At 45.4% G+C, this 23,165-nt stretch overlaps 1 protein-coding gene across 1 annotated transcript in view; it reads left to right on the top strand.

Moving 5' to 3' along the window:
- CLUL1 (clusterin like 1) overlaps positions 1–22,353 on the top strand; it is a 302,728-nt gene extending 280,375 nt beyond the window's left edge. The window contains exons 8-9 of the mRNA XM_069620875.1: positions 8,600–8,775; positions 21,981–22,353. Of these exons, the coding sequence (XP_069476976.1) occupies positions 8,600–8,775; positions 21,981–21,996 (192 nt within the window). The 3' untranslated portion in view covers positions 21,997–22,353. The remainder of the gene's footprint in view (positions 1–8,599; positions 8,776–21,980) is intronic.
- The last annotated feature ends 812 nt before the right edge of the window (positions 22,354–23,165 follow it).

The following is a 23,165-nucleotide window of genomic DNA, read 5'->3' as shown; positions in this document are numbered from 1 at the left end:
AGGGAGTGTGGATAAAAAGGGGCAAAACATGGTCACCGCTACTTATACCACAATTCCAACTTTAGAGAGTTTCAAATTCACCTGGGACCCCATTTAGAGTTTGGCCTTAATTTCTTTAGAAATACTGCCAAACTCAAATACTGTTACTGCGTGCTTTAAGCACTCTGTAACGGGGCGGGTCTGCATGATTTAGAGCCATGCAATCCTTCCAGATATTCCCTATTTTGTAGACCAACAAAACTCCATGTAGATCAGAAATTGCTGCACACGGTAATGATCACACGTGTTGGTGTGGAGGAAATTTCAGCCACACAAAACAGTTGGAAGTTACCAGTTTCATTTGGAATCCTTATTTTCTGCAGTGTCGAAAAGGTGTTCCGTAATCACGTGACCATCCCTTTTTTACCACACCGGCCCCTTTGTGCTAAGACAATTTCTTCCATTCTGGTGCAGTGCTATGAAGGTTGGGCATAGATCTCAGCAACAGTCACTCAATCTGCTGAGCTATCTTCACAGATGTGTACCTCCGTCTCATTTCCCCTATTTGACTTACGTATCAAACTCCGATGTCCTTCCCTTGCAACTCATCCTCAATACACTTCAGCCCCTTTCTTCACAATAAACGTTCAGACCTCTGCTCTCCTTTTGTTTCATCCTTAACTCATTCCCCTACCGTTACCCCACATTCACCCTTTCCCTTGCCCATATTGCAAACTCACTAATACCTTGCCACTCACCTCTTCCATTGCCCACCACACCTAACCCCTTACAAGCTTCCGTTCACCGGGCTTACAAGTAAACGGTAGGCCCTACCAAGTAGGCAATTAAAGCTGCCGTGGATGGTACTGGACCATTGCTGCATGGCCGCCGCAGTACCAATATTGCCATTTAGGGTCACAGAGTCTGCCATTCAAATGTGCACATTGCTTGTCGGTGGTATGAACATGCCATCTAGGTGCTATGCAGTCTCTCTCACTCACTATAGAAGGCACATTTGCAATGGTTCTACATGTTTTCAAAGACTGCTATTTAAAGAGATGAGGTCCCCCATACTGTCCACCCCATCACCTCTAGTCTCCTACCGCCATACACACATACAAATGTATATTTAATCGGTCTATTTTTACAAACAAAATGCAAACTTGTAAATAGTCTATGAAAACAAGTAGTACGATTTGAAATCAACCTGAGTTCTTCACCCCGTCTACACAGAGGCTGACTTGGCCTATCAATCAGCATTGGGTTTCTTCCAGGCAGGCTAGATTCTGAAGGATTTCCTCTTTTCCCACATATTGCATCCCTGGCCTTTATACCAGCAGCACTGCCAGGCTGCCCCCTCCCAGCCCCCCAACTTTCCCCATATCAGTGTTTTCCTAAAATTCATGTATTTGGTTTCAAGTCGGAGATATGAAGGAAGGAAGTTCCAGAGGGATGGGTCTTGATAATGAAGAAATCCATCCCCTATAAAACGATGTACCTTGGCTGGTAGGAGGCCAGCAAGTTATGGAAGGCACACCGTAGACGACGAGATGGCTGGTAGAGCCATAGTACATTGGAGATGTAATGAGGGGCTCTGCAAAGTCCTGAAGTCTGTGCCATGCATTGGCAACCAATGCAAGGACTTTGAGGCACAAGTGATGTGGTTGTTTGATTTTTGGCTGAAGATGAGGCTGGTGGCATAATACTGCGCACTTTGCGGTTTATATAACAGTTTATCCAGGCAGCCGATGTACAGGGCGTTACAGTAATCAGGCTGGGACCCGACTATGCGAAGCACCAAGTCTATTCTTTGGGAAGTAAGTTGAAAACAGAGGATTCATCATATCATGAAAGACAGATGTTTTATTTGCATTTAAATTTGGGGCATGAATCTTTCAGACATGTCGTTTGGGAGGGGAGGCTGGTACCAATGTGGGTGGCCATGGAACTGTTGAGGAGGCTGTGTCAATTTGCCACCATATGATGCACTTCAGATTCTTCATTAAGGTTTACAGGCAGCTGAGTGACATCAGCCTCCATGTGGAAGCCAATGCCATGATTAGTGGGAGTCTATGCCAGCATAGCCTTGTATGCATCATAAAAGATTAGCGAGTGAGCTGGGTAGGACAACTCATGGGATTGAGTCCCTTCTCCCCAGAGAGGGTGCCTTTCCCTGCGAGGCAATGGAACAATAATGAATACCAGTCCAACCCAAAAGAAGGAGTATAGCATTATGCAGGGGAAGCCCCAGCGCATAACTATTGGAGGAGGAGATTCCAGAGAAAGAGAAGCCCGGGAGATTCAAATCTGCTGCTGCAACAAAGCTAAACCAGAAGAGGGGGTGCGGCTTCCCACGTTGGGAGGAAGTTCATCTATACAGGTGCTTGAGTCGCACCTACAGAGCGCAAGGCTCTAGAGAGACGTGAGAAGTAATCCATTCAGAGGTGGCGAGTTGGGCCAGGAAACGCCAAAGCCACGTATGTAACGGCACCCCTGAGTGTTTCGGAAAGAGAAGAGACGAAGAGAGTCTTGACGAACACAGAAGAAAGCCAGAGCGGAGTCACAAACCCAGTGATACAATCCCTACTTCAAGAAGGTAACTGGGAGAGCAGAAGAGTGCAGTGAGCATAACGAACGGTGCATTCATACTCGTCCCAGTACAAAGCAAAATGATAAGAGTGAGAATCATCACTGGGTTACCATTTGCAAATCAGGCTTGGTCCCACACAAAATAATTCATTTTAAACTGTGGCATTTGCGGAAACCTGTCAGAAGGGATGTGACTGAACAGTTCAGACTGGAATGCCCATTTTGGGATGGAACCATGCCTGATTTGCATATGTTTTTCCCACTTTCTGTTATGGCTTCACAGGCAAAGAACGATGGTCTGGTGGGTTACCCATAGCAAATGCCAGCGTTAAGATTAATTCTAAACCTTCCAGCCATCACCTGCTTTGTTTAGTGTACATTAGCAGAGGCAACAAGGTGCATATCAGAAGCAACGGCTTAGAATATTACTGCCAAAATATATATGCGGAAAAGGGGTTTTCTGTCTAAGAGAAGGGTCACATTCCACTATTTTCCATGCAAAGTCCTAGCATTTTATACAGTACTAGTGTACAGGTTTGTGTACACGGGCCAAAGTGCAGGTTTTCATTAACAAAGTAGGACCACTATAGATCCTAAGGTTATAGCTCCCTCTAGCGGTGACAACAGGTGAAGCTATGCGAATTGGACCAATGTACATCCTAAGCCTTAAGGCAACAGCTCCCTCTAGCAGAGCATTCTATGCGTTCAGGCAGCCTGTACTGCGCATGATAGCATCGGTCAAGCATACATCTTGCCTTTTATTATATAGTAAGATTCGTTTTCCAAAATTTAATTTACAAAAAAAAAAATCGATTTAGTAGATATGGGTAGCATCTGATAAAACATTTGAGGGTAAAATACCAAATGAACTTCTGTGAGTCAAACTGGGAGACATGTGCATTTATCAACTGGAGCTATGCTATTTCTTCTATATCGATTGAGACAAATATATATTTTAAGGTCCGTTTTACCCCTTATTGCATGCAGTCCTATTTTACACCACCTGCAGCCAACTTGAGTTTTGGAAGCCTAGCCTACCCTTTGCAACTGTCCAGACAAGGGCAGGTGCTTCTTTTTAATTAGGCTTGATAGGGCATTCCCGATTGTATGGATGTTTGGACTGCACCCACTTAAAGCAGTACATAATGATGATGATGACACATAGGCTTTCCCCCTTTTTTTACTTAAGAAAATCTGAGCCTCCTGGTTACCTTAACACATGTGTTGCTCGTTCGTAGAGAAGAGAGTAGCTAAGGCTAAGAATTTGAAGGTAACAAGTAGGGCCCACTGCCTTTTGGAACAAAAAATGCTGCCATTGGAACTCTGTAGGTCTGGCAAGAGAGAATGGCATACGTCTGCTCAGCCCACTTTCCTACTGGAAAAGACAAGTGTATTAAACCTGGCATACAGTTTTAAATTGGGCCTACTGGGATTCACAAGTCTCACTGGACAATCCACACAAGTTCTGTTCTGCTTCAATATTTTATTTCAAAGGAAGGCCCACTCTCAATACTTTTAACTTCCAGATGTACTGAAAGTAGATTATAGATACCTTATAAAAGGAATCCCTCTAATATGAGTACTACATATAAAGAGACAAGAAATTATTGCAAAAAAACCCATTTATGCTCAAAACAGCTGAAGTTCTGCATCTTCAAAGACACTGTTGTGAGGTAACGTTTGATCCCTGCATCGTTTCAGAGCATGATAAATCACTGTGCCCAATGAATAATTAATGAGTGACATTTACCTATGGACGTTGTTACAGAATTTGTGGTGCTTCGAGCACTGATTGGTCTGCGTGAAGTGATATTCAAATAGGGTATTTCCAGTGTGGTAGCCAACAGGGGCCTTCCAATGAGCGTGCAATTCAGACCAGCATACCAAATTCAATGCATCCTACTGGGCACTCGGATCCTTCAAGCCTCTTCAGAACATCACCACTGAATATTTCCTATCCCCTTGCATCGAAAAGCAACATCACCTACCATGCTGACTTTATTGGTAAAATGTCACCTAGCACCCACGCACCTAATGCCTCTGGGCATACCTGCTCACATGCAGGTATAGCTATTGTGGATGTGCCTACCGCAAATGTAAAACTTCCTACTGTCCCTAATATCCTAGGGGCCACCTTGCCTACTATCAACCAGTTAAAGTTCTCTCATGCATTTCTCTGCCTGCTCTGCTACCTATGTTTTAGGGGCTAGCCTGCCCACTGCTAATTTGGTTAACATTGACTCACGCACTGTATTGCCTGATCCTACCACCTATGTTTTAGGGGCTACCCTGCTCACTGCTAATTTGGGTAACATTGACTCATGCGCTGCATTGCCTGCTGTTGCCACCAATGTACTAGGTACCCCCCCGCCCTATGCAAAAATGAACATAGTGTCCCAGACTTGTGCACTGACACCAGCCCACGACCCCATCAACATAGTGGCCTACCTGAGCCTTAAGACCCCTATACCACCCCGTCTAAGCCCGCAAACACCAGCCAAAACTCTCTTACTACCATAATCACCAAAGGACCAACTGATGCATCTCCCCCCAGCAGAACTCACAGGAGCACTAATCATTGCTAGATCACTACCAGCACATGCTCTCTTTATCCATGACCTCATTTTATCCAACCACCTGGATATTCTAGCCATCACAAAAACTTGGCTACACCCAACGGCGGGACCCGCACTATCACTGACAATCCCTGAAAGTTATACTATCTACAGGAAAGACAGACCAACCTCTAAAGGGGGCAGACTAGCATTCATTGCATAGGAAACACTAGACGTTCACGAAATAAGCAACCTAGCCATGCAATCAGGTGAACTACTATCCATTAAATTAACTCTCTTCCACACAGCTACACTGTACCTAAACCTTATATAGACCACCAGGACCTGCTACTTCCTTTGAGAAAGACACAGTATCCCTCCTGTCTTCAGAAACCAAACCGTTATCTAGAACTGCTATCCTTGGTGATTTCAACCTCGGTTTTAACGACCCTCTTGCACTATCCCTAGCAAAATCCCTAAGCACCTTGGGTTTCAATCAATGCAGCCGCGAACCCACACACACCAAAGGTCGAACACTTGACTGGCTTGCTGAGTGCAACAGCAACATCAAGATGCTAACCAACCTTCCATGCCCTTGGTCAGACAATAAGGTTATTTCCTTTGCCATCCCAGTGCACAATACCCGGATACAAACTGCCCTAATCCACACAGCCGCTCTAACTAGAAAGACTCATAACATCACCCATGCCACTATCAGAGCCCCTCACCACTCCCAAACCCCTTTCCCATGACCCTACAGCCTTGGTCACCCTCTACAATCAGACTCTCCTCTAAACCATTGACAAAATTGCCCCACAAGCTGAACGCAAGCCCAAACCACTAGCTCATCTAAACTCCTGGTTTACGGCAGACCTGAAAACCCTACACTCCACTAAGCGAGCGGCCGAAACATCCTGGAGAAAGGATCCATCAGACTCCTACAAAGTCTTATTCACCTCCCTATCAAAATCCTACAAGCTAGCCATTTGCAAAGCAAAAAAAGACCACTACAACGATAGAATTGATAACTCTAAATCAAGCTCGAGAGCGCTTTTTGCCATACTGCGCAAACTAGACACAACAATGCCCCCGACCAACTGTCTTAAGGACCATACTTGGTGCACCAGCATCCAAAATGCGCTCCTGGACAAATTAGCGTCACACCAAATCAAAATCCAATCACAAAAAGATAAGCTTATGCTTTCAGACCTGCCACTACTCTCCACACAAGCGCCTCTAAACTGCATTTTCCAACCATTTGACTTCGCTCAGGTCTCTGTTTTGGAAGTGAAGAAAATCATTGGCTGTCTCAAACCAAGCAGATGCCAAGGAGACATATGTCCAGCCTCAGTCATCAAAGACTGCATCGCCGAATTAGCCCTGTTTATCACGGCCATTGTAAACTCATCTTTCGCCAACCAGCACGGTCCCCACTAACCTCAGAGGCATGGTCCTCCCCATTATAAAAAAATAAAAAAACTCTTGACCCTAGCATCCCAACAAACTATCGACCCATCACAACTGTCTCCTTCACCTTGAAAATTCTCGATAGAGTAGCCTACATGCAGATCCAAAAACATTTAGAAACCAACAACCTCCTTAGCCTGCACCAATCTGGCTTCCGTCCATGCCACGGAACGGAATCAGCCCTCCTTGATTTAAAGATACAAATGGGCGACTGCATTCACAATGGAAAACGTGCCCTTCTCTTTCTGGACCTCTGCCGCCTTCGATCTGGCGGAACTTAAAACCCTGTGCCATCACTTGGCCTCAACAGCTCACTTCTCACCCGAGGCGATAACCTAGATCGAATCATTTCTATCCAACAGAACCATGAGAGTCTTCTCACCATCAGCAGATCCGGCTCTAGTCACCACGGGGGTCTCCCAAGGTTCCTGCGTCCCTCCCACTCTTAATATTTTCACTAAGCCTCTGGAAAGACTGCCTTGACTCCCTGGGTATCTTCTACACAAATTATGCAGACGATACCCAAATCCTCATACCCATCACTGGCAACCATGATACCGACTAGTGCTTTGAACTCTGTTTACCAAAGCATCCAGACTTGGATGGCCATGCACGCTCTATGTCTTAATGACGATAAAACAGAGCTCCGGCTCATTGGCTCCCACAACCGACTAGACAAACTAGAGAAATCTTACGCCTCTATCGCGATAGACAGAAACTCCATCCCAATCTCCAAAGCAATAAAAACCTTGGGCGTTTATCTAGATGCCTCCCTCACTCTAAGCAGGTCAACGTAATAGCCTCCTCCTCAGCCTACACCACAAAATGAATTAATGCCAGCAGATTATTCCTGTCCACTGACAGCTGTCTTGCCCTAGCCAAAGCCCTCATCCTATCAAGACTGGACTATTGCAATGCCCTTTTTGCAGAAGCCTCCTCCAGTAACTTAAAGAAAACTCCAAGTTATCAAAAATAACGCTCTTAGAGCAGCATTGAATATCCAGAGGAAAGACCACATCTCTCCTGCCAGAAGGAATGCCCACAGGCTCCCGATCCAGTATAGAATCCACTTCAAAAGCCTCACCATCACACATAAATGCTTAGCCAATACTGCCCTCAAATACCTCACCCATAAATTCAAGAAAACCCAAGCAAATAGTCCAACCAGGACCTCCCAATACAACATGCTCCTAACACCCAAATTCAAACTACATAAATCAGGAGGACACAGCTTTCTCCTAGTTGCATCTAAACACTGGAATGCCCTACCTGCCCATCTTAGAACTGATTCCTCCTACTGGTCCTTCTGAAAAAAACTCCAAACCTGGCTGTCTCACTAGACAACTATCCCTTCAGAGCATAGCGCCAGGAAATACTAATTTGTTATTCTGTAACCGAACTGTGTACTTTCGCCCTTGACCCTGCAATGTACTGTTCCTACTGTTACCTGTGAATGCCTTTAACAGCGCCCTGGTGCCTATGGGCTTGGTGTGCTATACAAATAAATAAATAAAATACTGATGAAGGCTTGGCTATCAAATAAGTGTAGCCGCAGAAGCCTACACTTAAGCGTTTCCGTGAATTAAGCAAATCTGTTAGTATACTTATTGTCATTCAGAGTATATCATGCCTGCTATGGTTTGAAATGTATCTCCACTGTGTATTAGTCATATGAGCCTCTGCATGCAGCTTTTACATCCTACTGTCAGATAATATTGTCACTGTTATGTGGTCTGTGTTGTTAGATCGTGCTTGTTTACTTATTTTATGTCTGTCTGGGGTGAAAATGAATATTAAAGTATTTTTTTTAATTAAGTATTTATTGTCTCTTTGCGGGTAATCCTCATATTAGAGGAGTTTCTTTGTCAAGCTGTGTCAATATTGTGACTGGCAAATCTTGGTGGTCAGATTGCCATCCTTGATTGATGAGTTGCCATTGGAAGAATGAAGGCGTATCAGGTTACAATGCTAGTCAAACTATACAAATGAGTAGATGTTTTATTTCACAGGTGTCGTTTGGTCACAAGGACGAAGATTTTGCCAAAGAGAAAGAAACCATAGTGGAGGTGAATGTCTTGTCCTCGCCTAAACTTCTTGTGAGAGTTCCACCAGATTTGGACATCGAGAACCCAGAATTCATGCAACGCGTCGCGAAGCAAGCCTTACAACTATTCAGGAAATATGTGTATGTATTACTCAAATCATAGAAGTTTGATGAGTAGACCTGCTATTGCAAACCCGACCAGGACTGTCTCGAGTCATTTCCACTTCCGCTCCACAGGCCTTGATATTTCTTTATGCAGACTACCCATATCAAGTGCCTTTCCAAACATGTCTTTTTAGTATTCCTGATGGTGGCTTCACCGTGCTGCTAGCCACACAACTCCTTGATCCTTACCCATCGGATCCTGCATTAGAGAATCTTTGTGCCTGCACCCGTGGAATGATTGTGCCACTGCAAATGTGCAATCTTTCAATACATTTTTGCACCAGCGCAAAGATTCTGCAATCCAGGCATTAGGGTGGTAGTGCAGTACCTTTGCAATTGTGCACATGCTTTTCACATGTGCAATCACATTAGCGCAAGTTGAAATGCACTGGCACTGCCCCAGGGCAGTGTATCGGAACCTTTGCACATGCGAAGAAATACTGCTTATGCATGTGCAATCACATTAATGCCTGGGAAAATACAGCACAGTATTTTCACTGGTAATATGTGGCTGCAAACGTTACCAGTGATTCATTACAGTGCCTTTGCACGTGTGAAAGTGGTGCTTGTTCAATCACATCAATGCCAATGAAGATACAGTGTGGCACATTTTCACTATTGCTAAAGTGATTGCAATGGCCCAAGGCGTGAAGTGGTTTACGCCTTGATTTACTGCTCTGGATCATTTTAGAAATATTTTGCAGACGAAGTGGGGGACAGGATGAGAAATCTGTTTCCTCCTCGTCCTTCCCCCTTCTTTGTTGTTCCCCTGCATGAGATTTCCATTCTGGCGTACAAGACATTGGGCATCATTCTGACCCTGCCGGTCTGGAAACAAGGGTGCCGGTAAGCCTACCAGCACCATTGTTTTGGGACCGGCATATTACAGGTCTGCCTGCCGGAGCAGCCGTGACCGGCAGGTCTGACCCTGCCGGGCACAGAGGCCACAGTGCTGGTACTTCTGTGGTCCCCATGCCCACAGAGTCCTATCAGACTCTATGGGAATGGGGACTTACAATTTACCGGCGCCTGACTTTCCGGGCCGCCAGGGTTGTAATCTCCCAGTGGCACCAGGAAGTCAGCTGCCAGTAAATATTACGGGTCTGGCGACAACCGGCCGGTAGCACCAGCACGATTACCGCCGGAACCGTAATGAGGCCCATTGATTCTAGGAGTCCAACTGCATTTATCCATTGCTAAATGCACTCAGATTCCATAAGAATTCATTTTAAATGCTGTCTGCAAAGTGTTATTTTCAGGGAGAATTGTACAAGTATAGGTGACTTTGTCAGTTTTTACTCTTTACACCCCGTTTTGCAAAAGTAGAAAATTGCATGCAGGGCGCACAACAGCACGTAAATCCTAACATCAGTGGTCCCAGGAATGCAATTTGTATGATTTAGGTTGTGACCCCCTTTCTGATCTTGTAGGACAACATCACTTTTGTGTTCATTTATTTCACCCTGGGCCTCTTCAAAAAAAGTCACAATATACAAAATTGTGTGAGCCACTCTACTGAGAACAAACACGGTTCAAATGACCTGTTCTATGGCAGGTTTCCCACTCATGTGGGTCTACAACCATGTTTTAGTTCACTGCACCTTTCACAGAAGAGAAATATCCATTTGCATATCAGTCTGGTCCCACCTAGGAAGTCCGGCACCGAAATGCTAGGCAATTCTCCTCTGAACAAGAGTATCAACAGCAACGCCAGACACATGTTTCTGCCTTTTTGGGACTCATGAGGATGGTGAAGTTGCGTCTCTCTAAGCACAGTTGGCAAAGGTCCATGTCTAGATTGCCCTTTTCAATTTAGGGTGAAACACCAAGTCTTTCAAAATATACAAAATTATGGGAGCCCCTCAACTGAGAATGAACATGGTTCAAATAACCTGTTCCATGAAAGGTTTCCCACTCAGGAGGTCCACAACCACATTTTAACTCACTGTATCAGTCCTACCCGCTAGGAAAGTTGAGCACCAAATTGCTAAATTAATCTCCTCTGAACAAGAGTGACAGGTGTTTCGGCTTAGTTGGGCCTAATCAATTAGGTCTACCTGTGACTCTCTGACCACAGCGAACAACGGGTCCACGTCTCACTTACCTTTATTAACTTCGGGTAAAACCCCAAGTGTTTGAAAATGTACAAAATTGTAGGAGCCCCACTACTGTGAACAAACATGGTGGCAATAACTTATGCTCTGGGAGCTTTCACACTCTCGAAGATCTACAACCACTTTTTAGCTCCATGTATCTTTCACAGAGGAGAAATATCAATTTGCATATCCGTCTGGTCCAACCCACCTGGGCAGTCCAACACGACACAGGCAATTCTCCACTGAAAAGGAGTACCAACAGCAACCCCACACATGTTATGGCCTTAGTGGGCCTCGTCTGTAATGCAAAGCTGATTCTCTCCAAGCACAGTAAACAAGGGGTTCACTTCTGGATTACTCTTATTAGCAAAGTCTTTCAAAATATGCACACTTGTTAATTTTGTAAAACTTGGGCTCACACCCTCATGTGAAGCCCTTGCTCACTGTGCCTTAGAAAGGCTCAGCTTCAACTCACTCAGGAGGCTCAACAAGGCTGAAATATCTGGTGCTCTGAGCCCAGGTGCACCAGAAATATCTGACGTTGAAAACCATCTTTTTGGTCGCCATCACTATGGTCCATAGGATATGGGAACTCCGAGCCCTCCTCTGTTCCCCTCTTTAAGGCAGTGAACCTCCATTTCTAGTTTACACTCTGCCCGAAGTTTGTTTCTACATTTTATCGCTTGAAGGAGATTGTGCTCAGTGCCCTTCCAGTTTATCTCAGAAGGAAGGCCCTTGTTGGCATCTATGTATCTGTGTGAAGTCATTCTGAGTTACCTGGATCGAGGTTCACAATTCTGCTCTTCTTGGAGTCCGTTTGTGAAATTTTGCGGCCCTAAAAATGCCTCCTCTTTTTCTGAAGGACACAGTCTCCATGGTCTACTCCTTTGTGAACTCTCCCCTTCCAGGAAATGTTAGGAAATCTACTGGAGGAGAACCTACATCACTGGCTGAAGCCAGAGTGCCTACCTAATGGATATTTACAGGGTGGCCCCTTGGTCTTCCCCTGACACGGTTGCTCGTTACTACCAACTGTCAATTCCTGGGTCTACTGATCCAGGGATTGCTTCGACAGGTTTGCATTCTCCCACACAGACCCAGTGTGTTGCTTGACTGGGCATTAAAGCTGCACTGGGTTCTGCAGTACTCCTTGGTCGGTCTTTCTTTCAGGGAAATCAATGTATTAGGATTGTTCATTAGTTAGGACTGGCGTGAGCAAGAGGGGACGTGGTAGTAATGCTCAGATCATTTACTGCTAATCTTCATTAAACCTTGTACTGATCTTCCTCGTCACACAGTCACATTGTCACATTTGTTTGCTACTTTTTATTTAAATATGAAGACATATGCAAGGTATGCTATTTAAACATTTCAAAACGCATTAAGGTTATCGTGGACATGTGGATTGGTAAAGGCACAATTGAAATATGTCAAATAATCAGGAGCAACTGTATATGCAGCCTCATCACAGGCTTGATGCCCTTTCCTTCCCACCTTAGCTACTTAATCGCTCCTTCTCCTTGGGTATTGGAGCAGGACTACCTGCAAGGCAGTGGCTATTTTGTACCCTCCTTGGTCCTAGGGTGCAGTTGGGAGGACAACAGTAGAACACTTTCTTTTCTCTTAAATGCTTTGTGTGAAAAAGATCTGGGACTAGGTGTAATGACCATTACCGGTAAGTAAGCCAAGCATTATTAGATAAAATAACTGGCTTTGCAGTAACACTTAAGAAGACCATTTCTACATCAGATTCCTTGTGTGGCATGTGTTCATTGTGAGATAATGTGTCTGGGGTTGCTGATGGTACTCAAGTTCAATATGTCGTTTACAACCGTTGACATTACGTATGCATATTTACGGTGTTTGCTTGCGTCAGTGTCTACCGCTGTGAACATATTTATATTTAGTTGTGGGTGATATATAAGGGTATGTACCTATCTTTTCTGATCGTTTGTACATTTGTGACTTTGCAAACCACTGGATAGGAGAGCAGTGTGGTAGCTTTGTGTGTACGTTGGTTGATCAGTGTATATGTGAAGGATATGCATGTAGGGGGATTTGTGTGAATCTCTTTGCATTTGGAGGGGGTGACCAAGTCCTCAGCCTATTTCTGGAGGACCAAGTGGAACCAGGTCCCTCCTCTAGCTAGAAGATGTTGGGCCGAGGAGCAACATGGAGGATCCCCAGTCTCCCTCGCTGTACCCTCGTCCAAGGCAGTGGTCAGTCACAGGCGACCAGCTGCTGCTTTAAGGTGGAACTAAATGCAATCCAGGATCAGGAAAATGAGTGATCCTCTATCCCTACAAGGTTCACGCAGCACTTGCTGAGAGGCCCTGAATGAATCACAGAGAGATATGCCTGAGCAGCATAGACCAACTCGGAGAGGGGAAATAAGGCTCTCCAAAAAGCACAGTATTGGAGTCCACTGGAACTTGAGACTCTATAGTTACTGCCCCTTTAGGGGATGTGAGGAGAGGTGGTCCCAAAGAACCATCAGTTCCTGTGCATTTGACTCTCTTCGTGCAGGATTCCCATCTAAATCTACAGAGGGAAAGAAAGGGAACTGAAGTCAGAAGAGGGACTCGCCAGTCAGCCACCCATTGCAGAGTGCCTTCACTCCTAAACAGCTTGACAACCAGACAGTGGGCCACTCAAGAGGAGGGACTAGCAGGCCTCAAGTCACAAATCAAACCTGGAAGCCATATTCAGTGTTAAGGCCCATCAGACAATCCCTAGACCAGATCCCTTAAGAGACATACCCGAGTTCCCTTAAATCAGGGAAGGGCTGGTAGGCAGAGCCAGGGCGTGACAGGCACAGGGAGGTCTACCCAAGTGATAAAACGAGACAATATCATGTCCCCAACTGGACTGTAAGCCATCTGAGCTAATCTACCTGAATCCACTTTCACCAGAGAGAGGCAGAAAGAAAGCACTATAAAAGTACAAAGCCTCAGTATGTCAGTGTGGTTGTTGCAAGAATGAGCTGGAAACTGGAGAGAGGAGAAAAGTGTTATGGAGTGTGTTGGCAGTGAGAGCAGAAGCCTGCTCAAGGCACAAGCGACTGCAGGAGAGATCCAGAGGGCTAGGCCCCATTGGTACCAAAGAGCTTAGGAGAGGCACTGGAGCAGGAGCCTATGAGCTAAGGAGAAAAGTTGGAGGACTCAGGAGCCTAGAGAGGGGAGGATCCCAAGAGCGTGAGAGAGAGTGGCTGGAGTCAGTCTCCCCGAGCCAGGAACAGGTTCCAGAAAAGGAGACCAAGAGGATGAGAGGAGCGACCGAAGAGGGTGACCCCCAGTAACAAGAAGGTTGGTGCTCATAAGAGCAAATAAGATGCCCAGAGGGTTGGGGATCTTGAGGGTGAAAGTATAGCAGTTGAGGGTGGTGCTTACAGGAGCGAAGACGCTGAGGACAATGACATTTGGTAAGACCGACATCGGAGACAGACAAGAAAACATGATTCAGTGATATTTATTAAAAGAAAAGAAAATCTCAACTAGCCCTGTGTCTATGACAAAGGTTCCCCAACTACAAAGAAAATGTCAAACGGTTCCGCGTCGGGATGTCTCGCATAAATTCTGTCCAAACCTAACCTATGCTTGCCCTACCACTAAAACTAAACGGTGTAACTGGCCCAAGTAAGTTTTTTCACTATACTTTGCTTCTGTTGCAGGTTTCTGAACTCCACCCATTTCTCTCTCTGATTTCTCTCTTTCTCTCGCTCTCAAGTCCCATTCAAGTGATATTGTTAAAAGGTCAGTGCTTTGTGTCTTTTCTTCCTGGAGAATGTTACTCAGGACCCCCAAAAAACAGTCCTAATAGTTTCAAAAGTTCGCTTCTGCATAGAGGTGGCGTGCATTCACTAGCTCGCTTGGTTTGACACAGTAAGTTTCTGTTTCATTGCGACAAAGGGAGATTGTGCTTATCTCTCTTAGCTCGCCTCGAGCTAATGGACCCTTCAGGCCACTGGTTTCTTGATCTCATTTCACCCCCTTGTGAGGTATTCTCAATCTCTGCCTGTCATAGGCTTGCTGGCCTCTCTGACCTTTGGATTTTTGTAGGATAATCAGGCTTTTATGGGATACTCATTAGCAGACTTCTTCATTTTCATTCACTCCCATGTGGGGTATTTTCACTCTCAAACCCTTGTGGCCTTCTAGTTCAAGTTTCTATATTTTTAATGTAGTTCCCTCATGTGTTATGCTCAGTTTCAGCCCCTTGTAGGCTATGATCACCGTTAGCCACTTGCAGGCTTCTTCTGTGTGTTTCTTCATCCTCTCTGGCCACGTACCTATATTCCTGCAGCAGTTCTTGTCGGGGAGATGGGTCTTCACATTCGGTTCCTCCTGTTTGCCCGTGACAGGACTTTGGAATCGGGTGTGGTGGATGCCGGCAAACAGCTCCGCCGTTGGTTGATTCCTCCTTTGGTCAAGCGGCTGGATGCTCTCACTTGCTCCTTGGTCTCAGCAGCATTACACAGGCTCTCCGCCACCACACCTCCAATGTGCCTCCAGGTGACTGCGAGTGATCCAGTCCCTCCTCTGCGCTCCGATGCAGACTGCTTGACTTCAGCAACGGATTGGCTCACTCTCTTTCTGCATGGGCTTGAGCCTTTTTGGTTCCTTACTGGAATGAGAAAGAAGACAGCTTTGGTCCTGGGTTTCAGGTAGGAGTGTCATCAGATTAGGGTCAGAAATCCTTTAATGGGTCCTGCATATTAGGACGTATTTCAAATGCCATATATCCTACAAACATGTGAGGTTCAGTACAATCGGGAGGTATGGAAGCATATCTGCTTGGGGATACTTTGTTCCATAAGGGGATGTCTGTCGACCCAGTGAAATCCTGCTTGCCCTGTCCCCAATAGTGACCGAAGGGGTGGAGAAGGTGAGGATAGTGGCAGTATTGTCAAAGAAAGTGAGGAAGGCAGAGACAGTGACAACTGTGCTCAAAGTGGTAAAGAAGATGGGAAAGATAAGTGAGATTGGGAGTATAAAGACCAGAAATGACTAAAAAAAGAGTGCGTCCTCAATCGGACAGATAGAATGTCTGACTAGAAATGTGCTGATCAAAGCATCTAGAATTGATGAGTGGTAAAGGGAATTTAAAAGCAAAGGAAGAAGCGAGGAAGAGAAGGAAACCTGGAAACCAAGAGGGAGATTGAGGAAAGAGGCCCTAGGAGGATAGAATGGTAGAATGAAGACCCTACCACAGGGTAGGTTGGTGTTACAAATTAAGGACATATATTAGTTGGCTGCAGTCACAAACTCAACCCTTTGACACAGGACCCTGCCATTTCCATGGAGGTGGATCACTTGGAGCAGACAAAGGGAAACAGAAGAAGAAAAAAAATCAAACCCCAAATAGTTAAGACACATCTTGGAGGGGAAGAAGGATGATATCCCTGTGAGACCAGAGCTAGGAACCCAGGATAAGGGAAGTCCCAATCACTGGGAAATCCTGATACTTTGTCATTTAAAGATTTAAAGAATGTTATCCTGGATACAGACTCTGGAGAAAAACATGGTTTGTGTGGTCGTGACTTCCGGGGAAGGGAGCTCTGGAAACTCACAAAGTTGAAGAAAAGCTATTTGGAACGTTTCATGCCTCTGCACTTTCAGTTAGTTACAGCCACCGGCATGCTCCAGGCCTTTCCATTCCACTTTATGCGTGTCTGTTTATCATTTTCCCCACTCAGTGAACAAGCTCCCTGTTAGGGAGGATTCTCATTTCTGTGCTGACCTGATTTGGATTAGGCGTTTACTTTATTTTTGGAGTCTGACAAACTCTATAGGCATCTACTTTTTGTATGGTGACAGCACTTTCCGTGCAGTGTCACAGAGAAGTCCTTTGGATTTCTCACAAGGTTCAAATACCTTTTGTGTGAACTACTGTTCCCAGGAATAGTAAAGTGAAATTGACTTTACTCACCCTTTTCTCTTTGTAGGTCCAGAACACACCATTTTACGTGGAGTTCTGACGGGTTACTTAGTAACCCCTTATCCTACCTACTCATGTAAAAAAAGAATATGTCACCCTCACTAATTTAAATGGCTGGTGGCAGTGGTTTAATGTTTCTACCATTGTGCTTTTCTACCGCAGGCTGAACCCTCAGCTGCAGTATAGCACCCATGGTTGACCATTTTGTCAAAATGGCCCCAATCTTCTTTTTCCGCCATTTTCTGTTTGCCAGGTCTTTCTTGGGTTTTACTCTGTGAGCCAAACCAGGTTTGAGCCCTTTGTTCAGTTTGGCTTTGGCAGGCTTCAGTCCTGAAATCCGCCTCTGGCTCCAGTGTGTCTAGAAGGGCAGGAAGTGAGGGAGGTCCCAAAACTCCCCTGTCTTTTGTCTCTAGGAGTGCATGAATGCATGAATGCAACCAGTCCCGATTGGCTGGCTGGCTGTACTTCCAGGACAGCCCCACCCTGCTGTTTGAGTGACAGCCTAGGCTGTGCATGAATGGGAGAAACCTGCTGAAAAGGCGAGAGTTTTGGGACTAGAGGCAGAGTCGACCGCTGGGAAGAACACCTGACGAAGAAACCGTGAACACAGCTTGCTGCATTCTCCTTAACCTTTGAATTGCCCGGTGAAGCCGTGCTGCTGATCTGAAACTCATTTTTCTGATCGACAAGAGAAAGAAGCTCCGGAAGGGACGACTTCTTCCCTTGGGTTAGTGGGAACAACTAACCCCGAGACGAACTCCACTGGACCATCTTCCCCGACTGGCTGTACTTCTTTGCTGCTACAGGAACCGAATACCAGGGGGGGTCGAAAAATCCGTAGTATAGTGCAACGTCTATATTCCGGCCAGAAGCTCCAGGATTTTCCTAAGGACCCTCCAGAAGCCGGACAACCAGAGCTCAAGTCCCCTCACCAGAGTGCAGGACTCAAGAAGTAAAGGAAGCCCAACCGGTATCCAAGATCTGTGGTGGTGCTGTTTACTGCGCGCTGAAACCGCAACGTGCTGCTGATCCGTAAAGAGCCAGTAGCTGCCGACGACCTCCAAATTGGTGCTGCAGGAGTCCTCCAGACGTCCTCAATTTTGTTCCCACGACAGAGGCTCAGGAACCCAGGATCTGCATCACTGCATCAAAATCCAGTTGGATCACTCTTCAAACCAGAGGTACTGTTCAGACTCGGGGTACTTACCTCAGTTTCTTTAGTTTTGCTCTTCTCAGTTGATACTTACAGTGGCTACTTTTTTTATTTCAACTCTGCTTTTCACAAGTGTAACAGCTTGTGACCCTACAAGTGATTTCTACTAAACTCTAACTTTGTGCAAGACTTTTACTATCTAAGAAGTAACTCGGCTCCATAGACTGTGCTCCAGTTGACTTTGGCTGTTGTGGCTCCCTGCAGACTCTTCTAGTCTATTGACTTTGATATTTCTGTCCCTCAGAGGTGGTAACTTGTGTTTAAACTGTTATTGTTGGGAAAGGCTTATCTAGATCTCATTGGAAGATTAATTGTCCTCACTTATACTGAGCACCAGTTTTAACTTTTTTTCCTTCCTTTAGCCTTTCCTTTCTGCAACCTCGTAATCTGCAAAGTATACTTGTGATATATAAATGCCATTACTGTCCTTGTGGTGAATGAAGTCACCTGCGGGTGTAGGAAGTGTGTAAAAAGCACCTCTAAAGAGTATTTACTAACTTATGCTGATTCTGGAAAAGTATTTTAAAGTATATTTGTTACATACCCTTCCCTTTTTAAAGAACGCTAATTTAAAACTGATGTTAAATAAATATTTGTAACTGAAACCTTGAGTGTTACTTGGCTACTTGTATTTGCAAATTTCATTGCTACAGCTCACATTTACCCCTCATAGGCCTGGCTGCTCAGTCGGACTGGCAAATTACGAGTTCTGCTCGCGGGTGCCATTACGTAACGAGACCCGTGAGCAAAGCATGTCGGAGGCATTGGCACCATTCTGAATGGTGTCGGTGCATCCGACTTCCCCATTCCTATTGAGCCCTATGGGGCATTCCATTCTGGCGCCCGCAAATGTGCAATTACCGGGTCATAATGACCCGGTAATTGCCCATTTACGGTGCTGGAATTTTTTGCAAGTTTGACGGCTAACGCCAAACTTATAATGAGGCCCTTTAGAGCTTGTTAGGGAGAATTCTCAAGAATGTGCCATTTCCCTTCACCTTAGACACCCCCAGCAACTTTGCTAGATTTTGAGGACTTGATTTTTTACCTGGAGAGTGTGTGACCCTATTTTCCCACTCTCTCATGTGTTTTGAAATGTGTTTTACTTGGTTATCGAGTTTAGACAACTCCATTGGCATCATCTTTTCATGTGTGTCACACAGCACCCTCAGTGCAGTGGCATGGGGAAACCTTTTCGGGCTTTCCCAAGGTTTGAATACCTTCTCTGGGATAAAGATGAAATTGACTTTACTAGTCTTTTTAAATTCCTAGACCCGGCACCCACTATCTTGCTATAGATAGAGTGCTGGAGGGGTTACCTACTATCCCGTGTCTAGATACTCAGGGTAGCAGTCAAATGCTACCCTTTCCTCTCAATATGGCTCTTGGCAGTGGTTTTACAACAAACTATCATGATTTTTCCCGACCGCGAACACCAGTAGTGTTAAATCGCAGGAGCCATATTTTTCAAGATGGCGTCTGAGCCCTTTTGTTTAAACAGGCCCGGGTCTTCTTTTTTCACCATTCCTTTGTGGAAAGGTCCTTCTAGAGTTTTGCTCTGCACGCCAAACCAGGTTTGGTTCCTTTGTTCATTCGCCTTTGGCAGGCTTCAGGACTGTCCGGCAAGGACAGCCACCCTGGGTGAGTGACAGCTAGGCTGGAATGAATGGGAGAGAACTGAATAAAAGGCGACTCTCTGGGCTTGGAAGGCAGAGTCAACCACTGGAACAAAAGAACCGAAGACGAGCTTGAAGAGGACGGCTGCTGCAACTCCTGGACCGTTGGTTTGCCCGGTGAAGCCCTGCTGCATGTCCGAATTGCTAAGTTCATCTCGACAGAGAAGCCCTGCAAGGACTTCTGCCTTTGAGTTGGTGGGACCAATCAACTCGACCTTAAGCCACCTGGATACCATTCTCGGAGCTAGTTGTATTTTCCTCAGAGTGCTGCAGGAAACTGAATAACCAGGGAGTGGGACACCAGTTTGTGTTCTTTACTACAGCTACTGGAATTGAAGATTTGCAAGTGCCAGCTTTTTGACCAGTCCCAATGCAGGAGTCCCCCAACGTCCTCCCTCTTGTCCCCACGACTGAGGCTCAGGAAGAGCGAGATCTGCAGGAACTGCCAGGAACAGAAATCTTCAGCTGCATCTTGTTCTTAATTTGTAAGGTACTTTTAAACGAGACAGAGTACTTGCCTCTTGCGGTGAAAGTGCTTGAAATTTTCGCAACTAGCAGGCCTAATCAGCTTGTGACCCATCATATAATTCTTCTTGTTACAAACTACTTATGAGAACTTCTACAGAGATGTTTACTTACCAGAACCGTTTTATCCTATCCAAGACTTTAAGCCCATTGACTTTGGCCTAGCCTATTAAATTCTGGTGAACACAAAGTATCTGCACTGTCTAAGAAACTTGTAATTCTTTTATGTTCTGAACCTTTTCCTTTTTGCTCCTCCTTCAAAGGATTCTGAATGCCATTTTGATCCTCCTTTAAAGTAGTCTGAATGCCTCAAACTTAACGAGTATTGTACCGACGTATATTTGTGTGCGATATTTAACTGCCTCCTTCTAGTGAATGTTTTATAACTGACTGAAATAAATTAAGGAGTGTTTTACCAAGAAAGTGTGAGTGTATTTGAATACATGTGATTGTAGACCTCTGTGTAATATTACAGCTCACGTTCCCTCTTGAGATAAGCCTGGCTGCTCAGCTCCGCTACCAAAAACTGTAGTACAGACTTATTCCAAATGTTGGTTTTGGTTACACCTGTAGTCATAGTTGTGTGTAGTGGTCCCAAAGGGTACTGCATACAAGCTCTGCCTAACAGAGCCTTGCATAAAGAGAGTTGAGAGTGACGAGGGGGTGGGGGTGTAAAGCAGGAAATAGAAACGGGCTCTGAGCAAGGGAGCTGTCATGGATGCTAGTAGCCAAATTAAGGTGAGGCAAGGCAACCCGCCAGAAAGAGCCTGTCCCCATCAGCGACCAGGGTCTACTTCAATGGATTCCCCTTATTATCTGTATGGATCAGCAATAAGTACAGGAATGCAGGCACACACTGATTTCTGTGCCTTTCTGTTCACTGCGAATGATCCAAATAGATGTATGTGATGAACGCCTGCACGCATGGCAGAGATCAGTAATGACGGCCACCAGGAGGCCAACATTACAAGTCATTCGTTTGGATTGCATGCCTTCCAAAGCGGATTTCTCACCCGGGTTCCCGCTTTCTGAGGAAAATCCAAACATTAATGGCGCGGCTTCAGTAGAACAATGAGGTTCCGCTACCATTGTACAGCGTAATCAGCATGGGCTTGTAGAGAGCTCCTTCGAGGTTACCGGAAATGGGCAAACTAGTAGGACCTTGTGGTCCATGTCTACCATGAAATCCTCAATATCTGTGTAGACACTTCCACACACGCCAGTGCAAAATCAGCAGCGCCACTGCAATGTGCAAGCATCACACCGAACAACCCCTGTGCCGTTCATAAAACAGTCATGCATATTCTGGGCCAAGGTAACATCAGTCTACCACGTTAAGACAGCCGGTAAGATAGCACAGCAGGTTGAGCGCTCGCTGCTACGATCTGAACGTCATCTGCAGGTCGCAGGTTCGAATCCCGGCAAGGCCAACTCAACCTTACATCCTTCTGAAGTCGATAAATGAGTACCGATTTCGGTTAGGTGATATTGTATGTAAATATATGCTCTGTAAAGCGCTATATAAAGAACTTATTATTAACGTGAGCACAGACCCCTGTCTCAAGATGACGGTTTTCACTGGTACAGGTGGCCAAACACCCCACTGGAGGGCCATCGTAGAGAGTCCACAACTCACTTTTTAATCAACTCCAGAAGTCATGTTTACTGTTCATTTCTAAATCTATCATCATAAAGTGTCAGCCTTTTCAATAACATGTCTTTTTACTTATTCAGGGGAGGGCATCATTGAAGCGCCATCAGTCAGCAATGCAGAAGACGCTGGCCGCTCGACTCGAGGACTCATCGGAATTCAATAAAGAGGAGACGTGTTTATGCCTTTCTTGGACATAGTGAGATTGATCCGTTTGCAAAACCATACCAACAGAGTCGTTTTATGTTGGCATTATATCACTAAAATCAACAAGAACTGTACGCATCAAAGGGAAGCCCCCGTGCCCACATGAGCGGCGTGTGACTATCATTTATTTTATTCGGAGAGGGTTTTTGTGCATCGGTCATCAGAGGGAGAACTGTGTTCCACGATGTAGATATATAGCGCATAACTGTAATTAAACGTCCGCAATCTGGCGGCTGCCATTTTCCTTTATTCTGTCTGGGGGAGTCTTGTTTCGCTATGAATGCATTTTTTAGCTGTAGTATAGAATCCGTCATAAAAGAGTTGGAGGCCAGGGAAAGCCCACGTTTTTAATTCAACCTTCAGAACGAAATGCGCAATCTGAGTTCCATGCTACAACCTTTGCAGATTCGAATGGAAAATTCCATGGGCATTCCCTGAATACGTTGCAATTGTCATTTGAATGTCATGCTAGCACATCATTTACATGCTAACAAAAATGTTCCGAAATTAACAAGCTGAAAAACTCAAAAATAGCTAGGTCTTTGACTGCCTTTCGAAATTGAAGAAAATGATCCCTCTCCCATGTCTTCTGCTGGAGGGCGTATCACAACCTGGGGCGATTGCTGAAAACCTGCGATCATCTCTGTATAAGAAATAATGGGAGTGAATACTAAGAAACATCTCATTTTCGGAGTGTGACGCTCACACAGGGGTATATCTGTGCATTTATGACAAGTCATTTATAACGGGCCTGTATACAAGTGTTTCTAGGTGTGACATGACAAGGGAGGACAAACAACGATCTTACTAGGCCTTTTGTCATTCAGATAATGCAAGTGCAGGGGATTGGGGGGGGGGGGACAAGTGCCAGGGGGGGTCATGGGAGAGGAGCGGGGGGGCATGTAACTAGTAAGTGCATCCGCGAGGTGGCTCATAAGTGCAGAGAGTCAGAAGACGGTCGGGTTGCACATACATTCCCTTAAGTGGTTTGGAGGCCCGGCAGCAGTGAATGGGCAACCGGTCGTGCAGGAGCCTAGTCCTGCAAGTTCAGTGGGTGGCCA

The sequence above is a fragment of the Ambystoma mexicanum genome, chromosome 5q (genome assembly GCF_040938575.1).
Source record: "Ambystoma mexicanum isolate Mex_15411 chromosome 5q, UKY_AmexF1_1, whole genome shotgun sequence".
Taxonomy (NCBI): Eukaryota; Metazoa; Chordata; class Amphibia; order Caudata; family Ambystomatidae; genus Ambystoma; species Ambystoma mexicanum.
Note: the sequence above shows the minus strand (reverse complement) of the source record. Positions and strands in the feature narration are given on the sequence as shown.